The 22,853-nt window shown below is 39.3% G+C and overlaps 2 protein-coding genes across 2 annotated transcripts; one reads left to right on the top strand and one right to left on the bottom strand.

Annotated features, from left to right (window-relative positions):
- Window positions 1-1,673: 1,673 nt before the first annotated feature.
- ttc36 (tetratricopeptide repeat domain 36) lies at window positions 1,674-3,605 on the top strand. Its single transcript, XM_053321104.1, has 3 exons — window positions 1,674-1,845; window positions 2,078-2,266; window positions 3,269-3,605. The coding sequence occupies exons 1-3, from the start codon at window positions 1,740-1,742 to the stop codon at window positions 3,544-3,546; spliced, it is 573 nt and encodes a 190-aa protein (XP_053177079.1). The 5' UTR covers window positions 1,674-1,739; the 3' UTR covers window positions 3,547-3,605.
- A 149-nt stretch (window positions 3,606-3,754) lies between these two features.
- On the bottom strand, window positions 3,755-19,325 carry LOC128359856 (F-box only protein 40). The gene is made up of 7 exons (XM_053320179.1): window positions 19,034-19,325; window positions 17,191-17,286; window positions 9,985-10,170; window positions 9,521-9,577; window positions 8,910-8,974; window positions 6,503-8,377; window positions 3,755-4,701 (listed from the first exon to the last, which is right to left on the bottom strand). The coding sequence occupies exons 1-7, from the start codon at window positions 19,323-19,325 to the stop codon at window positions 4,534-4,536; spliced, it is 2,739 nt and encodes a 912-aa protein (XP_053176154.1). The 3' UTR covers window positions 3,755-4,533.
- Between the last annotated feature and the right edge of the window lie 3,528 nt (window positions 19,326-22,853).

The following is a 22,853-nucleotide window of genomic DNA, read 5'->3' on the forward strand; positions in this document are numbered from 1 at the left end:
ATAGTACTTTCTATAAGTACTAACAATCACCCAATGCATGTCTAAAAAAACTAAGCAGCCCAACAATATTTAAACACTTTAAACCATGCTAGTCCTCTTTTGGCAGCTAAACAGGTAACAGTCAAATACATATTGCAGCAACTGTAGAGCACCACAGTAAAAATAGATGTGATTGTGAACTGCATTTTATGAAAGGAGTTTCAGTTTGAGATGCATACAGTAATAGCAATTATGTTCTCAATAAGCTTCCCAGCTGTGCAACATAACCAAACACAAAACCCTCCAACAAGCCTCTACTCACCAAACTCCATCACTGCATACAGTTGATGGAATAGAATAGCTTATCAAGTCATCATTGTGCCTCCATGCCAACAGATTTGAGCTATCAATAACCAGTTATGAAACTTTAATATTCTGATGACTGCATTGTACAAACAAAGCAGCATATCAACCCTGCTGATGGTGAATACATGAATAATTGTCTTGGTAGAGTTTGATTTTACAGGAGGCAGCAATGTAACAGCTGGTAATAGCAAAGTTTTCCTGCAAAACCAGTTTCTCATGGATCCGTCAGCCTATCTCTGAAAGACTTCAGGACCACTGACCCACATATTTAGCAGCCCATCCCTAAAAGACTGCAATGAATAACTGTTTCCTTCACTTGCTCGGTAATGGTTTCACACCATTTAGGATGAAAAAACATACATATTTGGCTGCTGATTCCTCAAACTGATGAGTCACTCAATTCACTGTACATTCATTTCACACTGCCACTATTTCTGTCTGCAAGCTGGTGCTGGTCATGTTTCACTTGTCCTGGCCAGACAAGTATGCTCTAATATTTTATCTGTCTGCTGAAATGGTGATATTAGTATCAATGGAGTATAAGTATCAATTGACAAATATTCCAGGCACATTTTGTATTGCATCTGGCAGGAACATGATACTACCTGTCCAGTTTCTTGAATTCAAATGAAGCACCGGTTACAGACATTTGGTGCAAACACATTTGCGAAAATATAAAACCAGAGCATTTGGTGCAAACACATTTGCGAAAATATAAAACCAGAGCAGATGCAGAGTGCAGATGATATCTAAGCAACAGTTCATAAGAATTCATGTTGATGTCAGATGTGACCTGTATGTCTTTTGAACACATCTTAAATCCAAGATGGTGTATGTAATCAGTGTTGCCATGTGGCGTGAGGCTTTACTGCAATAACACTGATTTACTCTTGTTGCTGGCCTGTGTTCCACTCAGTCCTGATGTGATGAGCTGAAACATGCCCCTGAGGTTTTGTGGCCATTGTCAGCTAAATGAGATGGATAAAGTACTTTTGTACTAAACAGTAAAATCTGGAAATCTTTTAACATAAAAAAAACAATTATTAAATGAGTACAAATCCCACAAAGCATAGACAGCATCTTAATAGCTCTTTGCTATGAGCAGAAATCATCTGAGTATCTCAGAGACCAGTTTCACTCTCTCTACTGTTGCCATTGAAATAGTGGTTCTGCACTGCTTAGTCATTGTGGCCTGCATTTTTGAGTTAACCAAATACAGATGTGCCCAGTGCAGACAAATCTCAAAGTCCACCTCTGCTTCCACCCCTTTACTTGATTGGCTGTTGGAAATGCTAGAAGTCAGGGTAGGAGGAATTCTATACCCAACTGTAATTTAGGTGTCAGGGTTTTCTTCTTTGCCATTTCTCTCTGCTTTCTTTACAGACACTGGTAAGATGGCCTCGGCACATGACAGAGCTGTACTCCAGGCTATATTTGACCCCACCACCCCCTTTGGAGACGTCCCTGGCCTAAACCAAGAGGAAGAATTAATTGATGATGGTGAGTGTGCGCCTCTGACTTGATGTGTCTCTCTTCGTATCATGCCACAGCTTTTTATGTTCATCATTTCACAGCATATTGAATTGATTTGAACGCATTTCATTCCTGGACTAAAATAACATGACATTTTAATCCAAGTTGAGTTCTGGGTGACATTTCTGTGTTTTCCTTGCCACGGCACCTGTCACTTGAGTTTGAGTGCTTTTTCAACCTGTTTATCTCACCCTGCCAGACAGTGGCTTTGACACAGAGTTGCTGAAGCAAGTGAAAGAGTTGGAGATGCAGGGTGTCTCAGCAGCAGAGGCTGGGGATTTGCAAACTGCACTTCAACTGTTCGGCCAGGCAATCCAGATTCTGCCTCAGCGAGCCTCAGCCTATAATAACCGGGCACAGGCCCTGCGGCTGCAGGGGAACACAGCAGGTACATGCCACAAATTCAATAATAACCCTTTCCATAGTGTCTGAGGCCAGCATGACACCATATCAGAGCTTTGTCTGTCTGATGCACTTTGTCAACAGTGTTACTGTATAGGCTCTGAGCTAGCTTGGTGTTAGGATATTTTACCTGCCTTCTGTCACAGGGTGGAAGGGTTGTGTACCCTGAATTTACACAATTAGAGGGATATTTAGAGATATGTTGCTTGAGTTGTATCTGTATGACGCTTCAGCTTATGGATTTTCTGCTTATTTTCATTTGCTCCTCTGAAAGCAAGGACATAAGAAAACGGTCTCTTAAAAATCACTCAAACGAGCAAGTGTTCCTTATATTTTCTACTTTCAGTGTATTATTAAAGACAACATTGCCAAATAAAAATAACAAATTACAGCTACTGTAATGCTAATGTTATTCCCATGGGGTTTCTTATTTCTTGAATAATGCATCATCTTCAGTGCACATTACTGTGGTGATGTTCACGTTCACTTTTTCAACCACACTGTGTACCCTAACATATTTTTACTTGCATTGTCTGTGTCTAAAATTGGGGTTTGTAACTGTGGATAGTCATCAATTTGCTTGTTACATGTGGCTGTTTGTTGCTTCTGATAACTATAGAGATCTCTACATATTCCAAACAAAATACCTACACATCTGTTTAAAATAATATGCAGCAAATGTAAAACTTGTAAACTAGACTGAATCAACACTGAATTATGTAGTAGCAAAATATAACTATTGATCTGAAAATGTAAATAATGAAAACACTACAGGTATTAGAATTAAAACATGTGAGACTACAGTATTTTTTGGATTATTAATTAATCATAGTAGATTTCGTGAATAGAGCATGATCAGATTCACAAGATACATTACCTGGGGATTGCTGACTAAATGCACAAGGATCAGTAGTCTGTAAAACACTACAAATTGAAAAGCATCTTTCCAGACATAAGTGTGTCTCACAGAGCTCCTCTCTCCTCTCAGGAGCCCTGAAGGATCTGGACCAAGCCATCTCTCTGAGCGGCAGCACTGGACGAACCGCCTGCCAGGCGCTCGTGCAAAGAGGCCTTTTACACAGATTAGCATGCCAGGACAGTGAAGCCAGAGAAGATTTTGAGAAAGCAGCTGTGCTTGGAAGTGAATTTGCTCGACAACAGGCTGTAGTACTTAATCCTTATGCTGCCCTGTGCAACAAAATGCTGTCAAAGGTGATCAACCAACTACGCAATCCTGAAGTATCTGAGACGCAGTTATCACTGTAGAAAATGTTACTTGTCCACCTTTTCTGTTGTATGATCTGTTTATTAAATAATAATGAAAAATAAGTTTTTGCATTTTATGTTTTTCCTCTGAGTGTGCTGTTATAGAAAATATTAGGCCAACTGCAAGTCAGATTTATTATGTCAGTGACACACATACATAAATCACAATTCTCTCCTTTTACTCAACTAGTACAGTCAAAATTAGAAACAAAGTCATCAGTGTTCTCATCGCAGTGCATGCAGTGCTGTATTTGATCAAATGTCTCAAATAGAAAATAATATCATATTCAGAATTCAAATCCCAAACGTGTTTTACTGTGTGTAATGTGACACCATTGCAAACAGATGAGGTGTTTCAGCTTTTCTCCAGTAGATGTCAGTCTTGTCATGTTGAAAAATAGTTAACATCTGCTGCCCTTATTTCTTTATTTGAATATTTTGTTGAATTTCACCTAAAGAACAAAACCTGACATGAAACGACAGAAACAAGAATGTTCATAATATGCTAAATAAAGTTAAATTTAGGTCAAAATATCTCATATTACAGAATATGAGCACCCTTATCAAACATATCTATAAATTAATGAGAGGGATTATTTAAATTTGATTTTCTCTCAATACACAGCGTAAATAAATACATGTTGCAACATTGTGCCAACTTACAGACAAAATTATTTGTGGAGATATTAAAAGAAAACAGAAAATTATTAAATCACAGAAGTGTCTTCAGAAATTGCAGTTTATGCCAAAGTGAATCCTTTACATTGGATCATTATGGTGTCTGTCTGCAGGGCTTCAACACATATCAGCTCTGACTTCCCTTCTTTTTCTACACAGTAGCTGTGCATGAAAAGGCTTTATCCACTATTCAGTTTCGTGGGTGAATACATATCTCGTTTCAGTGATTCTTAACATGGCATAGCTCGTATAGCTCTTGTTGTGGTCAACCCACTGAGATCTGGGACCATGAGCATTATCTTGCATGCTTTACGTCTCCCCTTTGTCTCTGACCTCTCCCAAGCCGGCTAAAGCCACTGGCTCAGTGCGCTCCTCTCTCTGGTAGAAGGAGCAGGTTTTCAGGTGATCTGACAAGGTGGATATGTTGCTGAAACTCCATCTGTCCACAGAGGAAAACAAAGAGCTGAACTCCCAAACCTGTAAAACACAAACACAGCTGATTGAAAGATGGGTGGGAGACTGTTGTTATCAACTGCAGTGTAGCTCTGGTCATAAGGATATATTTATTTTTAATATCCATGGAATCTAGATCACAGGGTATTTTTTTTATCACGTGTCAGTGCTTGATGTTATTTCTGTATCCATCCATTACAAATTTATACAGATTATGCCCTTCAAATACCCAGCTGTCGCCCACACAGTGTTGTCAACATCCTGTTTCCATGAATGATTACATATCTGGCTTGTTATGGGAGAACTGTGTTTACTGGCCGCCAGGCCTCAGACCATTCCACATCACTGATATCATCTGCATACTCCTTATCCTATGATCACTGCGTACTGTGTAGATACAGTAAGGGTAAAAATACACACATTTATATTGTCTTCATTCATTCATTACCTCCACTAAAGGAGTTATGTGTGTCTGTTAAATGTATCACAAAAACTGCTCTTTGGTGTATTGCTATCATGCTGTAATCTGCACTTATCCCATTTAATGTTTTGGTTCATAACGCTTGAGCATTAAATCAATGAGGCAAACATGTTATTCTGAGGATGTCTTGTTTCAACCTATGTTGCCATTTTGATTTCAACATGACTGATTTCATTTGATCTTCACCAAATTTGTGACATTAAGTGTTTATATGATTCTGCAAAAGTTGTTAATTAGCTTGAACATTTCTCTATTGTTTTCTCACAAGAAAATTATTCTGTTCTAATTCTTCTTCTAAGTGATCATTTGACAGAAACTCCTTCCTGATATTATCTAAGTAATCTCCAAAAATAAAAGCAGCTGGGAGTGTCCACATGGCTCAGACCACTCGACCATTCGGCGTCCTTGTGGCCTAGAGCTTTAAGCCAAGGGGTCTAAGGCGCATACCATGTAATTGCAGCTGAAATGCTTCAATTTATCCTAGCTGTCATTTGTCATCCCCCTCACTCTGTCTCCATCTGTCTTGTAAATCTCCACTATCAAATCTAAGGCATACAGGCAAGGGAGATACTCTCCGATTAGCATGATTGTACATAACTGTGTGTATTGTGATTCAGGTCTGACTATTTTCTATTTTTAAAAAAAAGATGATTGTGCAGCCTATTGTGTCGTGGTGTTTGTTTATGCTTAAAAGTTAGCAATTACCAGACTACTGCTTGTACACCAAACTCAGGGAGAAAACCAAATCTGCTGAACTTCTATGTGCAGTCTGTTTGCAAAAGGACACAGTAAAAAAGTAACAAATCTCCAGCGGCTGCTTCAGTGGGAACCTATTAACTGTTTCCAACAGGGCTGTGATTCAGTTTGTAATATTGTTAGAGAGCACTGCCGGGAGTCTGGAGAGTGTTTACAATGCAGCAACTGTCATGCTGTATGAATGACTGAAATTTTCCAATGACAGTATGGAGCCAGATACCAAAGTGGAACTGATATAGAAATTTGGCCTCGTGTTTGCTTCCCTTTAACTGTGTACAAGGTTGAGTATCAAAATAAATTAAGATTGTAATACATCTTCTTCTGAATATATACAACATGAAGTGATGGTTTAACACAATTTCAAATTTACTTGAGTCATTTAATGAATAAATAATTAAATGTAAAGCAAAATACTTGACTTGAATCATTAGTGACAAGTTTGTAACAAGTTTCCAAAGTAACCATCCAACTGAAGTCATTTTGAAGATCAAGAGGGATTGCTTATTGCTTAAGAAGTTAATTCATTTAATAATATATAAAAGTAAAAAAAAAACAAGAAAACATTTTAAAAATTGAAAGGATACTTGCTTTCTTTCTACATTTCCAGGAGCTTCCCCCATGGGAATATGTCTTTTTCTCCCACTTGAGAGATACCATCCCTCTCTCCTGCAACAATGTGGCACACACCTCTCTCATCAGATGGGAAACCTGGGACAGCTGGGATAATGTGAAACTGTCAAGGTAACCCGCAATGTGCTGAAGGATCTCTAGGGGCAGACTACTCAGGGGATCCAGATTACGTGCATGATTTCTCTGAGGGCTGAATGTTGTCCTGCCTTCAGAGAGGGATGAAGGGACGTCTGGCTGGATGACAAAGGTGCTGACATCTTGGCAGTATTTGACTGTAGCTTGGTGACCTGCAGGGTGAAACCTTGTCTGGGTGAAAGTGCAGCCAAGGTATGCTAAGGGGCAGCGTTGTTGAAACCAGCCGTTTAGACAGGCCTGTATGTCCGAGTGCACATTCCTGAAATGAGAGCGGTATTCATCACGGCGAAAGAAGTGGCCACACATGTAGCTGAAGGCAGAACTTGATTTGTTGTGTCTTCTGGTTACAGATTCTGCTTCAATATGTACATGAAGACCACAAGGTTTGCCTGCGATGACATTTGAAAGCGACACATCCGTTTTGAAAGGAGCAGAATCAAAGTTGTATGTTTGTGTTCCTATATCTACATAAAGACCATCTGTCCCTGTGCTCTCTGAGATTAAATGACCTTTCATTTCCTTTTCGAGACAGCACAGCAGTGTGGCACTAACCTCGTCAAACTTTGGAAGATCCTCAACTGACATGCCCAAATCTGCAGTGTCAACACTTTGGTGTTTGGTCTTGGCTTTGGTTGTAGGGTCCTTCAGATAAGTGCGCTTTGCTCGATAGCTAGTAGGAACATTAAAAGAGCGAACCGTTTTGACTTCTATGGGCTCCAGATTCCCATACACAAAATCCTTTTCCCTCGGAGTGCAAGCAGCAAGTTGGCCAAAGTTAATCAGCATCGCTCCATTGTGCACCAGATACATGTTATAATCAGAAATGTTGAGCTCTTTACTCGCCCTTTCAAGGGCTCCATCTTGCCATGGTGCAAGGCCAGTTTCACCATTCATGCTTGAAGCTGCATTTTCTTGGACATGGTGGTAGTCTCTTGACTCTCTCTGACAGTTTGATGATTCTTGCTCTTCCTTTCGTTTTCCTTTTTCTTCCTTTTTATTCAATTTTTTGACAGTTTGCGTGCATCCACCCATCTCCTTCTTGAATATGCTGTCCCAAGTGCTGAAGTTCTGAATACTCTCTAAGTCTGCGCTTTTAGCCAAAGCATCCCTCTCCTCTTGACTCAGTTCATTTTCCTCCATGCTTGTAAAGCCATTTTCTGTAAATTCACCACAATCTAAAGAACAGGCTGCTTCGCCTGCTGGACCATTGACCTCAGCAGCAATATCCTGAGGGGCAGGATCCTGCACCATCCACTCAGGAAATATATCCTTCATTTTGATGGATTGAAATAGCAGCTCTTGGTCTCTGAGAGCCATTGCAACATCGAGGTGTAGCTCAGTTTGCTGGTTTTCTGAAATATTTCTGTAGAAAGCCAAATCAGTTTCTGAAACAGGCCAGCGGTTCCACTCCTGAGAGCAGCTGACCACGCTAGCAGGACAGACCTCCAGGTGTTTGGCCAGCCTGTGACGCAGCATGGTGAGAGGACAGCCATAGTCAGTGTTAAGGCAGGGGACTGTCTCATTGGGACAGAGAAGCTCGTGCTCCTCTTCCTTGCACATATGCAGGACAGCGCCACAATTTTTACGACACTTGATGACCATGCATGAGATTGAAATCTGAACTGGGACTTTACAGTGGACGCTGTAACACTTGTTGCAGTGCTCATGATGACCCATTGGCATTGTTCTGTTCTTCACCTTAAGAGAAACAAAATTACATAAAACAGCAGGCAATGTGCAACACCTCACACATTGTAAGTAATTAAAAACTTTTATACCTTTATTTATAAATGTTAAATTCTGATTTAAACCCAAAAAAAAAAAAAGATATGCACTTACCATTGTGGCTTATGAACACAAAATATGATCATCTGAGAAGAGTTTCATGCCAGAGACACTGTTAGAGAAGTCAAAATATTGAAATTTTGCTAGTACTGTACTGTATATTTTACATATAACTTGAACAAAAATAAATAAAGCAATATATTAATACAGTCTGTCACATTTTGAAAATGCAAGAAAACAGAAAGCAAGAACAGAGAACGGTGATGTGTTCTGACATGCACATTAACATTAACATAACAATTGCATTTTTAATATTAGTTTTATACCTTTAAAAAAACTATATATACTTAATATGCAAAAAGGAATCCCATGTCTAGCTCCTGAATTCTGAGTTTTAGTGAATAAAAAAATCAACAACAGGAACAATAGCAATACAATTTCTCACCCTTTGTTTCTCTGTGGCCGTCACCTTGTGTTTGCTGGCACCTCTGAATAACCTCTTGACTGTGTCTGGACATTATAAATAGACACAACAGAGGGGCAGACAGGCCAGTGGGACGGGGCACTGTTGTCGCAGCCATTAAGAGGCAAGGTCAAGTTACAGTCTCCACCACTGCTGTTCTGTGAAAGGGTGGTGGTGATAATATCAGGTAATCCCAGTACTCAACACTTTATGTTCAAAACATCAGCATCCTAATGTGCAATATATCATCTGTACTTACAGAGTATTATCAAACCCATGACACATTTCATAGCAACATTTGAAAGTACCATGTACGATCTTTAAAATGATTTTGCAGATAGGTTTCTCTGCTTGTTTTGGTGATTTTTTTAAAATCATAACATTTTTATTAATAGTGAAACTCAGTGATACAGTATAAATAACACACAACATAAAGAACATAGTAAGAGTTAAGATGAAAGGTGAGAAAGATTTGAAAAAAAAAAAAAAAAAAAAAGAGGATCTGTGCTGCCCTTCTCTGATCAGTTTCTGTAAGTAGAGAGATGCATGTCTGTTGATGGTGTCATGTTTTTTTCACATGGTTTCAGTCCTACCTTTCCAATAGGACTTAAGTGCAGAGTCTGACAGTCCAATGGCAGTGTGAAGGCACTCTAAGAGGATAGTGTGATCCAAAGGGTCAAGGAGATTTAGGAGAGAAGTGGATTGTGCATCAGCTGCCATCAGCAGGTCATTCACATCCCAAAGCAGAGCTCTTTCAGTGATGTGTGCTGAATGAAAACCTAGCTGAATTTAATCAAACAGGCTGTGGTATGTATGGTGGACCTGAAGCTCAGAAGCAACCTCCTTCTCGAACACTATGGACAGGAAAGGTCTGTGGATGGCAAGAACCTGGGATTCTTGAGGAGGGAGTGGTAGACTTTGGGGGCAGATGGAAAACTACCAGTATGAAGGGAGAGTTTGACAGGTTGGGTGATCGGGGAGATCAGAGTCGATATGTATGATTTGAACAGAGCTCTAAGAATGGGGTCAGGGGTACAGGCACAGGGTTTCATCTTACTGACAATTTCCTCAATGTGGCCCTGCTTGATGCCAGTAAAATGGAGTAGAGATGGCGAGCTCCCAGACAGAGGGTCAATGCCAGGAGGAGGTTGAGCGGAAGAACCGGACATCAGAGAACGGATGTTGTTGACCTCGGCTCTGAAAAAGTCAATGAAGCTGTTACATCTCTCTTCTGTAGCCTCAGCTGGGGAAGATGATTGTGGCTTCAGGAGATGATTTATGGTGGAAAAAAAGATGCTGGGGGTTGCCAGGATTGTTTGTTATTAATTAGGCGTGAGTAGAACTGTGATCAAGCATCTTTATGGGCCTTTGAGTAAGTCCTTTGATGTTCACAGAAGGTCATGCCAGGACTGTCCAGCTGTTTTTATTTTCTACAGGTCATGAATGAACTAGGGAGCAGAGCGTGAACAGTTGACCTCTCGCATATTGACAGGGGCATGAAGATCAAAGACAGTGTTCAGAGATGTATTGTAGAGTGCCACTAGCTCATCTTCAACTAGTTCGTTCACTGATGCTGAAGCTGGGAAGTTGCTGTGCTGAGGTCCAAAGTCATGATGGCTGGGTCAATGCTTTTCTAATAAAAAAAAGCATGTGATGCTTAGGTTTAGTAGGATTTGATGTGAATGTTAAATCCATACAATCACCTTGCAGTCAGACACACCCAAATCATAGACCTGAGGGTTATTGAAGGGGGAGGAGTCCGTAATAACTAGGTCAAGTGTGTGCCTGCTGGTGTGTATAGGGACATCAACATGCTGCTTCAGGCCAAGTCATTCAATCAGACTCAGGAACTTCAGTTCAAAATGCCAGGAGGGGATGTCAACGTGTACATTCCTGTCACTAACATGGCAATGTTGGTTGACATGGAGCAGAGTGAGGTGAGAAATTCATATATATCAGGGAGGAAATTTTTGTTTGGTGTCAGTGGGGCAGTAGATGAGACATACCATCAGGGAGTGTGGAGGCTGACATTTTAGAGCAAGTCATTCAATAGAAGAAATATCATGCATTGGCAGGGGAGACAGTTTTAGTTCAGCCTGGTGTACGACTGCTTAATCTTCACGGCCAGAGCTGCTGGCTTTTTCTGTGTAAATATAGCTAGGAGGGCAGGCCTCATTAAGCACAGAGTAGTCCCCTGGTTTGTGCCAGGTTTCAGTTAGGAATATGAAATAAAGCCCCTTGTCCAAGATGTGGTCACATGAGGAAGGATTTATCAGTGAGAGATTGTATATTAAGTAGTTCCATGGTGGCAAGAGAAAGAGCTGATGGTGGGGTCTCTGCTATCTCTGCAGTGAACTGATGCACTCCATATTTACATCTTGTCTAGTATAGGGTAGTCTCATGATGTTTCCAATGATGATGCCCAAGTTTGTTTTGCTTCCGTATTCCACATTGAATCCATGGTGCAAGCCTCTATGGATGTAAGGAGGTCTGTTTCTTAAAATCCCAAACTCTTGGCAGCAGGTTAAAAAACCCTTGACAGGTATAATTATAAAGCTGCGAAAACTCCATCACTGTGCTGTGGTATATATCATAATTAAAGCAGTTGTGTCGTTTGTGTAGAACTACAGCATTGATAACAGCCACAGTCACACAGTGGAAATCATAACAGCAAACACGAGGGGAGCTCCAGTTGAAGAAAAACCCCAGGAAGCACTTTACGTTGAATAATCCAAAAATCCACAAATCCCAGTAGAGAAGGTAGGAAGCACTTTACATTGAATAATTCAAAATCCGTAAATCCCAGTAGAGAAGATAGGTGGTACTTTACTTTAGTTAATCCAAAGTCCACCAGTTCAATAGAATGCATTCCAACCCAGCGAGCGATCAAAGCACGCAGACAGAAAACGGAAAAACATGAAAAGCTCAAGCAAAATGCAGGAGGGCCTGTAATCACACAAGCAGTGACGATTACACAAAGAGTAGCAGCAGACAGTATGTTCCAGCACTTCCTTGTGATGCAGAATAAACTCTCTCCCACCACAAAACAAGCACCAAAACAAACCTTGTATGTTTTCTGGTTGCTGTCTCATAGGCTCATTTGTCTTCATCAATGTCTTCCACTAGATGTCAGTGTCACACTTTTAAGACTCAAGCAACATATCTTTAAGCAGCTGGCTCTGTTATCAAAGAAAATCCATAACACGGATTTGTTAAGTTCTTTTAGGTTACAATATAAGTTCATAATGGATATTTCTTGATATTTTCCAATGTTTTAAATTGGATTTAAATACATCTCAAACCTGTTCAATTCATTATGTCCCAGTATTATATGAACATTTTTAGTTTTAGCTGCATAACATCAACATAATACACATACGGCAGCTCATTATATGTCATTATATGTCAACCTCTACCAACATATGGCACTGAAACGTCAAATTATTTTACAAAAACATGCACACCACATCACATTTTGTTGTTTGTCATATGTTACGCCTCTTTCATTCACTTGCAAAAATACTGTGTTGTGCTGCATAATGGGGAATTGATCCAGTCTAACTAGCTTTAACTAATTATACTGATTTACATTAAGGCTGGCTGAACTATCATCCCCTTTACTCCCCCACACCAACCTGCAAACACCTCCTGACACTCATTTTCCACCCCCTGCAAAATGTGCTGGAACCACAGTCTACATCTGGAAGTCTTCATGCATTTTTCCACCTGGCACAGATTACAATAAACAGCTTATCAGCGACAGCTGCCCTACTCTCTATAGGCTCTGCAATCAGAATACATTTCAACAAGAGAGAGAGCGAAAGAGAGAGAGAGAGAGAGAGAGAGAGAGAGAGAGAGAGAGAGAGAGAGAGAGAGAGAGAGAGAGAGAGAGAGAATTTAGTGGGGGGAAAAGTCTTCCAGTGTCTTGTTGCTATAGAACAGTAGCAGAGCTCAGACTAGAGACTTTGTCGGATTAGATCAATCAAATGCAGTTTAAAAGTGTTTCATGGCAGGTGTTGAAGTAATGCATTAGATAGTGTATAATTGTTTCCAAATCTACTGATACCATTTTCAACAAAGTTAAAAACGTATCTGTGCAGGTACATGAGCTCATTAAACTGTCTCACATTACATTGTTATACCTCATCAACGTTGGTGTTTAGCCATGTCTAGACTGAAATGTCATCAATTGAGAAGGTATCTTAAAGGTTAATGTTCTGTTTACATTATCGGCATGGTCAGGCAGGACAGGTACAATCTTAAATCATGATCAACATTTCTCAGTAGCAGAGTATAGCAAATCATATGTGTTTTACACATAGACAAAAGATAAAACACAAAGATAAAAGAACAATGTAATGTTACAATTTGCAGTGGGTTCATTCTAAATCCATGTATGTACAATAATGTGACAGAATTTAACAATATGTAGCAACATATTAATCATAGCATTCACCAGTATGATAAGATGTGTGATAAATGATTTAATCAATAAAAAAACTTTGGACAAAATGTAATCAGAACACAGGAGTTTTACTCAATAACATTTATTTGAACACTTAGCTTGAGCTCTTATGCAACCTGGCAGCTCAAAAAAGGGATAATTACAGCGTGTCCATTTTCTGTAGCACAAATCTGAACAATTCTGAGGCTACGGGTTAATGATTCATGCAAGCTCCATGTCATTTATCTCTAATTAAATGTTCTGAAATGTGACTGGATGGCTTTAGAAGAAAAAAGTCAAACTTTATTAGTATTCAAGACAATCCAAAAGCTGTCAGTACACAGCAGGACTAATAAAAGCATCATAAGTTTTTGAAGGTTTGCCTGCATCCGTACTGTAGGTACAGTGTGTCCTATAGACTGTATGCTATATAGACTGCAGAGCCATATAAATATGAGATTGTGCTCTCTTATTGCCATTCTTTTTTTAAGATTTCCCCCATTTCGGGATTTCCATCTAGTTTACCTGACAAACATATAAATAACCACAAACGATTGGGACAATATAACGAAAAATATGCTACTGCTGAATATCCAAAGACCTGGGAAAAACTTGGCCCAACTTACAAAGCTCGGCCCAGCAGACCTATAAATAAGCTCTAGAAGACTATGGAAATGTATAAGGATAATGTACCAAATCAAAACTGAACTTAGCCGCTAAACCAAGCACTGGTTATTATAACTGATTGTATGTTTTGGCTCATATGAAACACACAAGCACACATATTCAAGAGTGTGTATTGATTAAGAAAAGTCTATTGAACTCTAAACTATAAACCATCTCAATAATTTTAAAGCGCAAGAGTCTATTTAACCTCACACTGAAAATCACCTCACAGATGTAGGATACATTTAATAGTACATGCCTTTGGATGAATAAAATACTATGAGCCCCTTCTGGACGACATATTGTAGCATATGGTCAGACGAAAATAGGAGAGAAATTATACTTCACACCCAGTTTTCACTTCCTCATTATACAGACTCCCTCCCTCCCACTTACACAGACACACACATCCTTAATCAAGAGGGTGTCATACTCGTCCTCTTTTAAATCCCTCTGCAGTTCAACTCTGCAGCCTCTTGTCAGACCTGGCTGGGTAAAAACGAGACAAGTTTGCTAACCCTGACCAATGAACATGCAAATGTTTATGGGCATATCAATTTAGCTTCCAGCCTTTCTGCACCCAGTATTCTGCTTTTAATTACAAAGACTAATTAAAAGTACCTTGTAATGAAGTCTGTATAGGTTCCCCCCAGGGCAGGGTACTTTGTGTCATTTTGCATCATTAATGTAGAATACGCTGAAGAATGACAAAATCTCAAAAGTTGTAAATGAGATGTTTCACTTCACTTATTTTCATAATGTCCGGAGCTAATAACTGCTAAGTGAAGGATGTGGTATAGGGGAAATTCTCAGCACCATGTCATTTAATGCCCAATATACAGCCATAATAAATGATAGATCATATAAAATTCATGAAAGTAGTAAAACAGCTTGTTGTGGACAAGTTAAATAATGAAGGGCACTGAAGCCATTTATCTGTCCTGTCTTTTCCCAGCAGGATGAACTTTTATATATATGATGCACAGTCAGGTGATCTCACACATAATTCTATGCTGAAAACAAAAATTATAAGCATGAAAACTAAAATGTCAGCGCTTGCTAAACCTTTTTTTTTTGACATAGTGCTAGTGTAATGGAGTTGCCTGGTTGTTTGAGTGTGTAGGTCTGCGTAGGTTTTAGTATGTGTGTGTGTGTGTGTGTGTGTGTGTGTGTGTGTGTTATATTTCCTAGCTCTAAGATTGGCATCTGTCTAGGTTTGACAGGAAAACATAAAGGTCTACTGGCACTTAGGTGAAATGTAGAGGCAAACTGTATCTATTGTGTTTATATATATACACCCCCATACATTATTGTATACATGCACAGAGGATGGATTCCTGTACCATAACATTAAACAACAATGGAACAATTTCTGCTTATTGTATAGCTGGCTGGAAGCAGAAAGTGCAAAAAACAGCTACTAACACCACATTGAATGGCAGATTATTATACTGGGTGTTATTGCAAAACAGCTTGGGTCCAGGGACATGGCTATGTGGAACATGTGTCATTTAAGGTTACATACCCAATCATTATTTTGTATGTGTTTGCTTGTTTGTAAGGACAGTGTAAATTCTTGCAGTAGACAGTAGTCAGTGTTGACATATCTACTATGTAACCATAACCAAAGTTAAAATTTCATCATGGCCATTGACCAATTATCAAATGAAAAGCACTGAAAAATGTAAAACTTGAATCTGTGGTTTGCAAAAAACATGAAATATCAAAGTTCTCTCCAATGAATGCTTTGGGTTTGGCACTATTTGTGTAACAAATCCCTTCACAACACACCAGTATACTGTCTAAATACTATACAGGCACACTAAGACAATACAAATATGCAGATGGTGATAGTGTTAGTCAAAAATCTCCTGAACTTTGGTGTGCGAAGGTGCTGAATATAAAATATGTACACAAATATCATTTTTCACTTATTTTCTCACAGTTTCGGTTGCTTGTCTGGAATGCATAATTTTATCTGGGATCCACAGGGGAAAAAACAGCAGAATGTCATGCAACAGACATTGATAAAGATAATTTCTTCTCAGGTGGTGCAGCTAAAATAGTCTCTGTGTGTTTCTGCTGTTGTGGGGCTGAGTGATAAGAAGCAGACACTGATAAGAGACCTCAGCGGAACCACAGGATGTCACTCACTCCGCTAACCCCTTACAGTACTTTCCCAACAAGTGTAGCAATGCTCCTCAGAGCTGTGTACATAGTATGTGTGATTGTTCACATATACATGTTTTGATGTTATCATACTGGAAGCAAAATGATATGCATTTTCTGTTTGCAGCATTTTTGTGCCAGCACTGCTGTGACTACCACACTACATATCCAGCTGTTAAGCACATGCGGTACATTGTACAGGTTTTCTTTGTTATTTTGACAATTTCAGTGTGCAACATATTACAAAAAGAGATGATAACAGCACTAAATGTGACTTGGCCAATGTGTCTTATGATAAAGTAGTCACATCTCTGTAAAACACTCTCAACAAAATGTACAGGCTTCATAAAGGTGGTACATGTATTAACTACAGGGCTTATATAATTACATAATTCTTTCAAGGTGTTCATATTATGCAATTTTTATGTCAGCTAATTATACTGCTTTTATAAACCAAAAGGGACAAGTACTAATGCAAAAAGAGGGAAAAAAGGAGAGATGGATGGATTGAGAAGAACTTCTTTAAACACTTGTAATGGATGACTAATGATATTGATTCAATCTAATTGCAAATACAGGACTAATAGCTCCGTTGGACCTCCATTAAATTAGAAAAAGTGATGGACAGCAACAGCTTGGAGTGTTAGCAGCCAAACAAGCTCTTTATCTACACCTGTATTCACATGTACTGCTTTTGTCTTAAATCTTACTCAGCATCTTGATTCAAAGGATTTCTTCTGAGCAAGGGAGTTTGGTGCCTTTATAATCAATGAAATGTTGACCTGTAAAATATATGTGGATTATGTATCATGGGGAGTTCAGCAAATTCTATTCAAAAACTGAAAAGACCTTTGACATACAGACGTGCACTCCTTTTCAACTCAAAAACTCCACAGTCAGGATATTCTTGCCTCAGCCACATGGATCTGAAATGTATGAAATTCCCTGCTGTGCTGTTCTCCAATTACAGCCACTGATGTTTACCCCTGAATTGGCCCAGACTCTCACAGCATGCCCTCTTGGTCTCGGTCTCACACAACTGCTGCCTGCAGCTCCTCTCCAAACGGGGGCGTGACTCAGCTACACAACTCCAGGGGAACTGTCACTCTCATGCTCCATTAGCCCTTGCGTCCCCAGTGGATGAAGAAAAATGTATTCACTACTGGGATGCTGCTTCCACAGACATCTAAATAGCAACCATTTGTCCTTTCTGCAACATCCCCAGTGCTTCAGATGACCTCATGACTGGGACCGTGCTCGTGGCTAAATCAGTAGAGGGGAAAGTAAGTTTATAATCACAGCATGGGAGTTAACATTGATTGTTTTACCCAGAAATTTTGCTGAAAGATGAAAAGTGGGTTATTTCATGCAAACAGAGCTGGCTGAATAGATGAACCAATCCCACAGTATATCAAGCTGATTTTTTACCACGAGGCAGTGTAGTGACTTTCAGACAAGGTTTTCAAGGATTTACTGCAGGAGGTGGGATGATGGCATTAGGTATCAGTGACTATGTAGATGTGGAAGTAGCCACGTAAAGCAGGTGGATTTGCCATGGCTAAATCCAGGGGGAAATCATGGAGTTGTCTCTGTCAGACAGCCAACTCTGTAGCTCTAAATGGGATGAATCACAGAGCAAACGCTCAGGTCACTGCTGCAGTATTGATTACCAATGGAAGATGTCTGATTCTCTTTCTCAAGTCTCACTCTTTCACCCCACCACCCACACTCAGACATACACCAGCACACAACTAAATTACACTTTGCTCTTAGTTTGAACTCATTTGCAGTTGGACTGCATGTTTGAAATGTTTATGCACAAGCTGTAAACGTATCCAATCAACAGCACATACTGTACATGGCAATTGCTTCAAAACCTATTTTCAATTTACAGTGGAAGTGTTTTGCAATGGGTGTTTGTTGAACATACAGTATCATTTATTGGGCAGACATTAAATTTGAAAGCTTGGTAGGGTGTTTATTGAAGTCCTGACCCTGTCCTCCACTCATTAAATTGATTCATGGATTCAATAAGTGGGGAACAGGCGGCAGGTGTGCATGTCGGTGTGCACACAAGGCTCACAGGCATCCATCACACTGATCAGGTATCTTCAGCTGCTTCTCGATGCAGCACTCTCACAAGACCCCTGCAGATGTTGCTGGCTTACAGCCCAGCCTGACCCAAGGCTAAACTCTATGCAGATGCATACACATGCACATACACACACACACACACACACACACACACACACACACACACACACACACACACACACACACACACACACACACACACACACACACACACACACACAGAGGCTTACTGATTTACGCAAAGATGCAAACACACACACACACAAAATAAACACAAGCATCCAGGGCTAGATTAACCATAAGGGCATCTGGACAATTGCCCAGAGCACAAGCAAAATATCTGGTTAGTTTGTTTTCCTGTCCAACTGTGCCGTGATAGCCTACTCACACAGTGCGAATGTGCAACTTCAATCTTATGGACTTTCCATAAGAAAGCCCAAATTACCTGACACTGATGCAAAATTAAAAAAAGGTCAAAGTTGATGCCAAATAAACATCAAGTTGTCATTGACCCAGTTGAGTCAACAAACATCAACAATCATGTAGGCATAGACTTAGTCTGCATTTAAAACATGCAAAAAATGGAGAAGTCTGAAGGGCAGCTAAGTGGGAGCACCAACACGAGAAGACATCAGAAAGGAGGGGAATTTAATACATACACAAAAAAAGATTACATACCCAAAAGTTTCTTAACTTCTGTTACTTTTAACAACTACTCTGCTAAGGCAGCTACTTGCAAAGAGAACAGCTAAGTTAGTGAAGGCATTTCTTCTCCTGCCATCAAAACCAGTCTGGACACCCGTAGCGCAAATGTGGAGCGAGCTAGCGATGGCTTGCCCATTCTGACAGTGAGCAGCCTGGACAGGGAGAAGTCCCCAACAGCAGCTTGCAATGATGGCCCTGCTCTGAGTGCGACTGTTGAGGGAATTAACGATGAGTTGCAATTTGGGACTGCGAGCCGCCTCCATGTCTCTACGCTGCCGCTCCCTGGAGATCCAGCACTGTGGGGACCTGTTACATAGCATCTCTAGGAAGAAGCAATTGACTGATTCTGTGAGTGAGTAGCCTTGACTCACAGTCGTCATGTATTTATCAGTATTTAGTTCTTTAAATACAATACTATAAGTGTGTTTACAAATTCAAAAATATGTCAGATTGAACATTTGTGCATCTGTTCATCAAAGTACACTTGATGACTGTTACATATTGAAGTATTGAATATATTTACAGTATGCTATTGCATGGAGTTCTAATCAACAAAGCCTGAGTCTTGATGGTGTCTATATAATTATTATTGTGTTAATACAGTCCTGTCAGCATCTCCACTGTCACAAATGGAAAGCGGAGCAGGTGGATCCAAACACAGAGACTGCTAACATGGCTGCAGAATTTGTCTTTATTTTAAGTAAAACACACAAAAACAGGCTTTACCAAAACAGGCGAGTGAAACGGGACAAGAATCAAACAGACGCAACCAACACAGCAAATCAACACAGAGAATCCAACAGAGACAGAACAGAAAACCAAGACTTAAATACACAGGGGGTGATTACAAAAAGGACACACGGGGAATCACCTAAGGCGGGAAAACATAGAAAGTAAAGGTAACAACCCACACAAGGAGAAAATCGTTCAAAATGAGACAGGAACTAAAACATGGAAACTACAGACAGGATGTGGCAAACTGTGTGTTGCTCAGGTCAAATTCCTGTCAAAACTGTTTTCGGTTTACTGATGCCAGTCATTTTTTGATGTTTGGTGCAGCAATAAAAACTTGGAGGTGTGAGGAGAAAACAACCAAAATAAAATGTTGAAATCATCAATTCCTGTTTGTCTGTATGTGTCAATTTTAATATTTTATCTCAATGACTGAGGAAATATGACATTTCTTAATTTTATTGTTACTACAAGATAAAATACCACAAAGAAAGTTAATTGCAAAAAAAAACAAAACAATTGATAACATTTATAGTATGGATGTTGTGCTTTACTGCAGAACCTTAAGGGAAAACGCTGCCATCATAATATAAAGGTACAATATACTGCTGAACAAAGATATTGTACTCTTAGACATTTTCATATAAGACAATGCTTGGCCTAGCATCCATTAATGAACACACGGTTGGGAATTTCATACTGAAAAACAGTCAGCAGTGAAGAATTAAACAACCTGAGGCATTTCTACCTGACCCTCTAACATTTCCCGATAATGACTGACTAAAATATTAGATAAAAAAACAGCTTGTTTTTGGCTCATTGACTTTTTAAAATGAAAACATTTTGCCAGTGCAATTTGTTTACCTGGTGCTATGGCTCATACTTGAAAATCAATAAAATCTTAAAGTTGGTAGCATTACTAAAAAAAACAGGCAAACAGGACAAGGCTTATTAACAGTTTGTTATCCAAGTTACTTTGCAGCCTACACATAAAATGGTTACTAAGACATCATGACACTCACCAAAACAAAGTCATTAACATTTCACTCAGCCCCAACCTCCATGCTGTTGGACTGAGTAAAACAGTGACACTCATAAATGCAGAGTGGAAAAAAGATATAAGATGTGATATAAGATGCAACTTCATCAACCTGGATGAAGCCAGAACAGAGGATGACATGAAATAGGTTTTAAAGACAACTGGCACTTGCCCATATTGTTATTAATGTTAAGCTACTTTTTAGTACTCATCGCTTTTTATATTAAATTGAAACTACATGGAAGCTTAGCTCTGGTTACGCCTTGTTTGCTGTTTCTTTTAATCATCACACTGGCTCAGTAGCCAGCAAGATTTGCTTCAGTTCCTCTGTCGTATTTACTCTTCAGGTTGTGCTGATGGCTTGCGGGATTGTCCCAAGAACAACCATTGTGACACCTCAGCTTCAATTCTCTAGATGCATTTCTTCTCTGTTTTCCCAAACAAAAAGGCACTGACACAGTTTCAGGTCTCTGTACAGTTTATCTATGGTAGCAGGAATAATCACATAGAAAGAGACAAGATAACTTAGGAAAATCTCTTTCTGTCACCTCTGAAGGATGATGGAAATACAGGTTTGTGAGTCTCATCTACTGTATGTTAGACTACTGCTGTCACTGCAGGTCACAGTCAGTTCTTTTCCACCAGCTCTCCACGCTGTTTAGTAAGGGCTGCAGACAGGAATACCTACTGGTGTCTTCATCACAGCTCTGAACACTTACTGGAATTGAAGTTTTATGCATGAAATCTCTCTCTCTCTCTCTCTCTCTCTCTCTCTCTCTCTCTCTCTCTCTCTCTCTCTCTCTCTCTCTCTCTCTCTCTCTCTCTCTCTCTCTCTCTCTCTCTCTCTCTCTCTCTCTCTCTCTCTCTCTCTCTCTCTCTCTCTCTCTCTCTCTCTCTCTCTCTCTCCCTCTCTACTATTACTGAAGTGATGAAGTTAGCTGACATTGGAATTATCAAATGGAAAGATGTGACTCAACAAGTCTGATCAACATTTCTTAAGAGTAGAGAATAGAGAGCATCTCCACCCACAGTAAATCTGCCATTTTTTTGTTTCAGGAAGTTCAATCATACATAGAAATAATTTAATTTCTCTCTATTTGTGATATTTTATAATGCAAATTTACAGATAGAGTTCTGAACTCTTGATTGGCATCTGCACATGACAATTATGTAGCCAATTCTTAGTTTTTGAGTCCCTGGTAGAAGAGCTGCATGAGTCCAGTGAGGATACATGAAAAAACCATAACACACCAACATGATGGCTTCCACTTTAAGCTACTGTACATAACTAACGTCTCTACAATACGTCAAAGTCCTTGAAAACATGATGCTCAAATCATATGATGACCGTGAGCATGTTTTATAACCAGTCAAAACACCTTCTATCTCAGTTTATATATGATCTACTCTTCCAGCTTGGAGACAATCCATTACGAAATCTATAATCTATTTCTTGGGCACATTTTATTTTTATCTAAAGCATCCTTCTAAAAATACATCTACACTCCTTTTGTTAGTATCAGTGGGATCAGACAATCTGGCAATTTACAGGACTGCATAGTTTTTGCATAGACATATTTAGAGTGTGGGAGATTATGTTTTATGATCCAACAAATATATTTAATATTCAGATCCCCTACAGACTTGTTTTAAAGAATGTTTTTAAGGCCTAAATTATTGATACTCTTGCATTTTATTTAAAAAAAGGAACATTCACAATGAACAGTGTTGAAATTAAAAGATATTTTATTATCAGTGCATGTCAATTTGGTTTGCAGTGGAACAAAGCAAAACATTGTGAAAATAATTCTAATAACTCAAGCTTATTATACAAAGACATTTGTTTGAAATAAGTGATTTGTAGTTGTAATTTAAGTAAAGTAATGTGTTGTAATTGCTATCACAGGTGCTTACAATCTTGTAATCACTCGTGCAGCCAGTTTATAAGAATAAAATGACTGCTGTTTTTTGCCACTGTATGCATCACATTGAACATGGAAAATAGAGGGAAAACTAGAGTGGTCTGAAGACATCAGAAAAAAGCCAAGCATTGTCAGCATAAAGGAGAGCTTGGTGT

This window comes from Scomber japonicus, chromosome 6 (assembly GCF_027409825.1).
Source record: "Scomber japonicus isolate fScoJap1 chromosome 6, fScoJap1.pri, whole genome shotgun sequence".
Taxonomy (NCBI): Eukaryota; Metazoa; Chordata; class Actinopteri; order Scombriformes; family Scombridae; genus Scomber; species Scomber japonicus.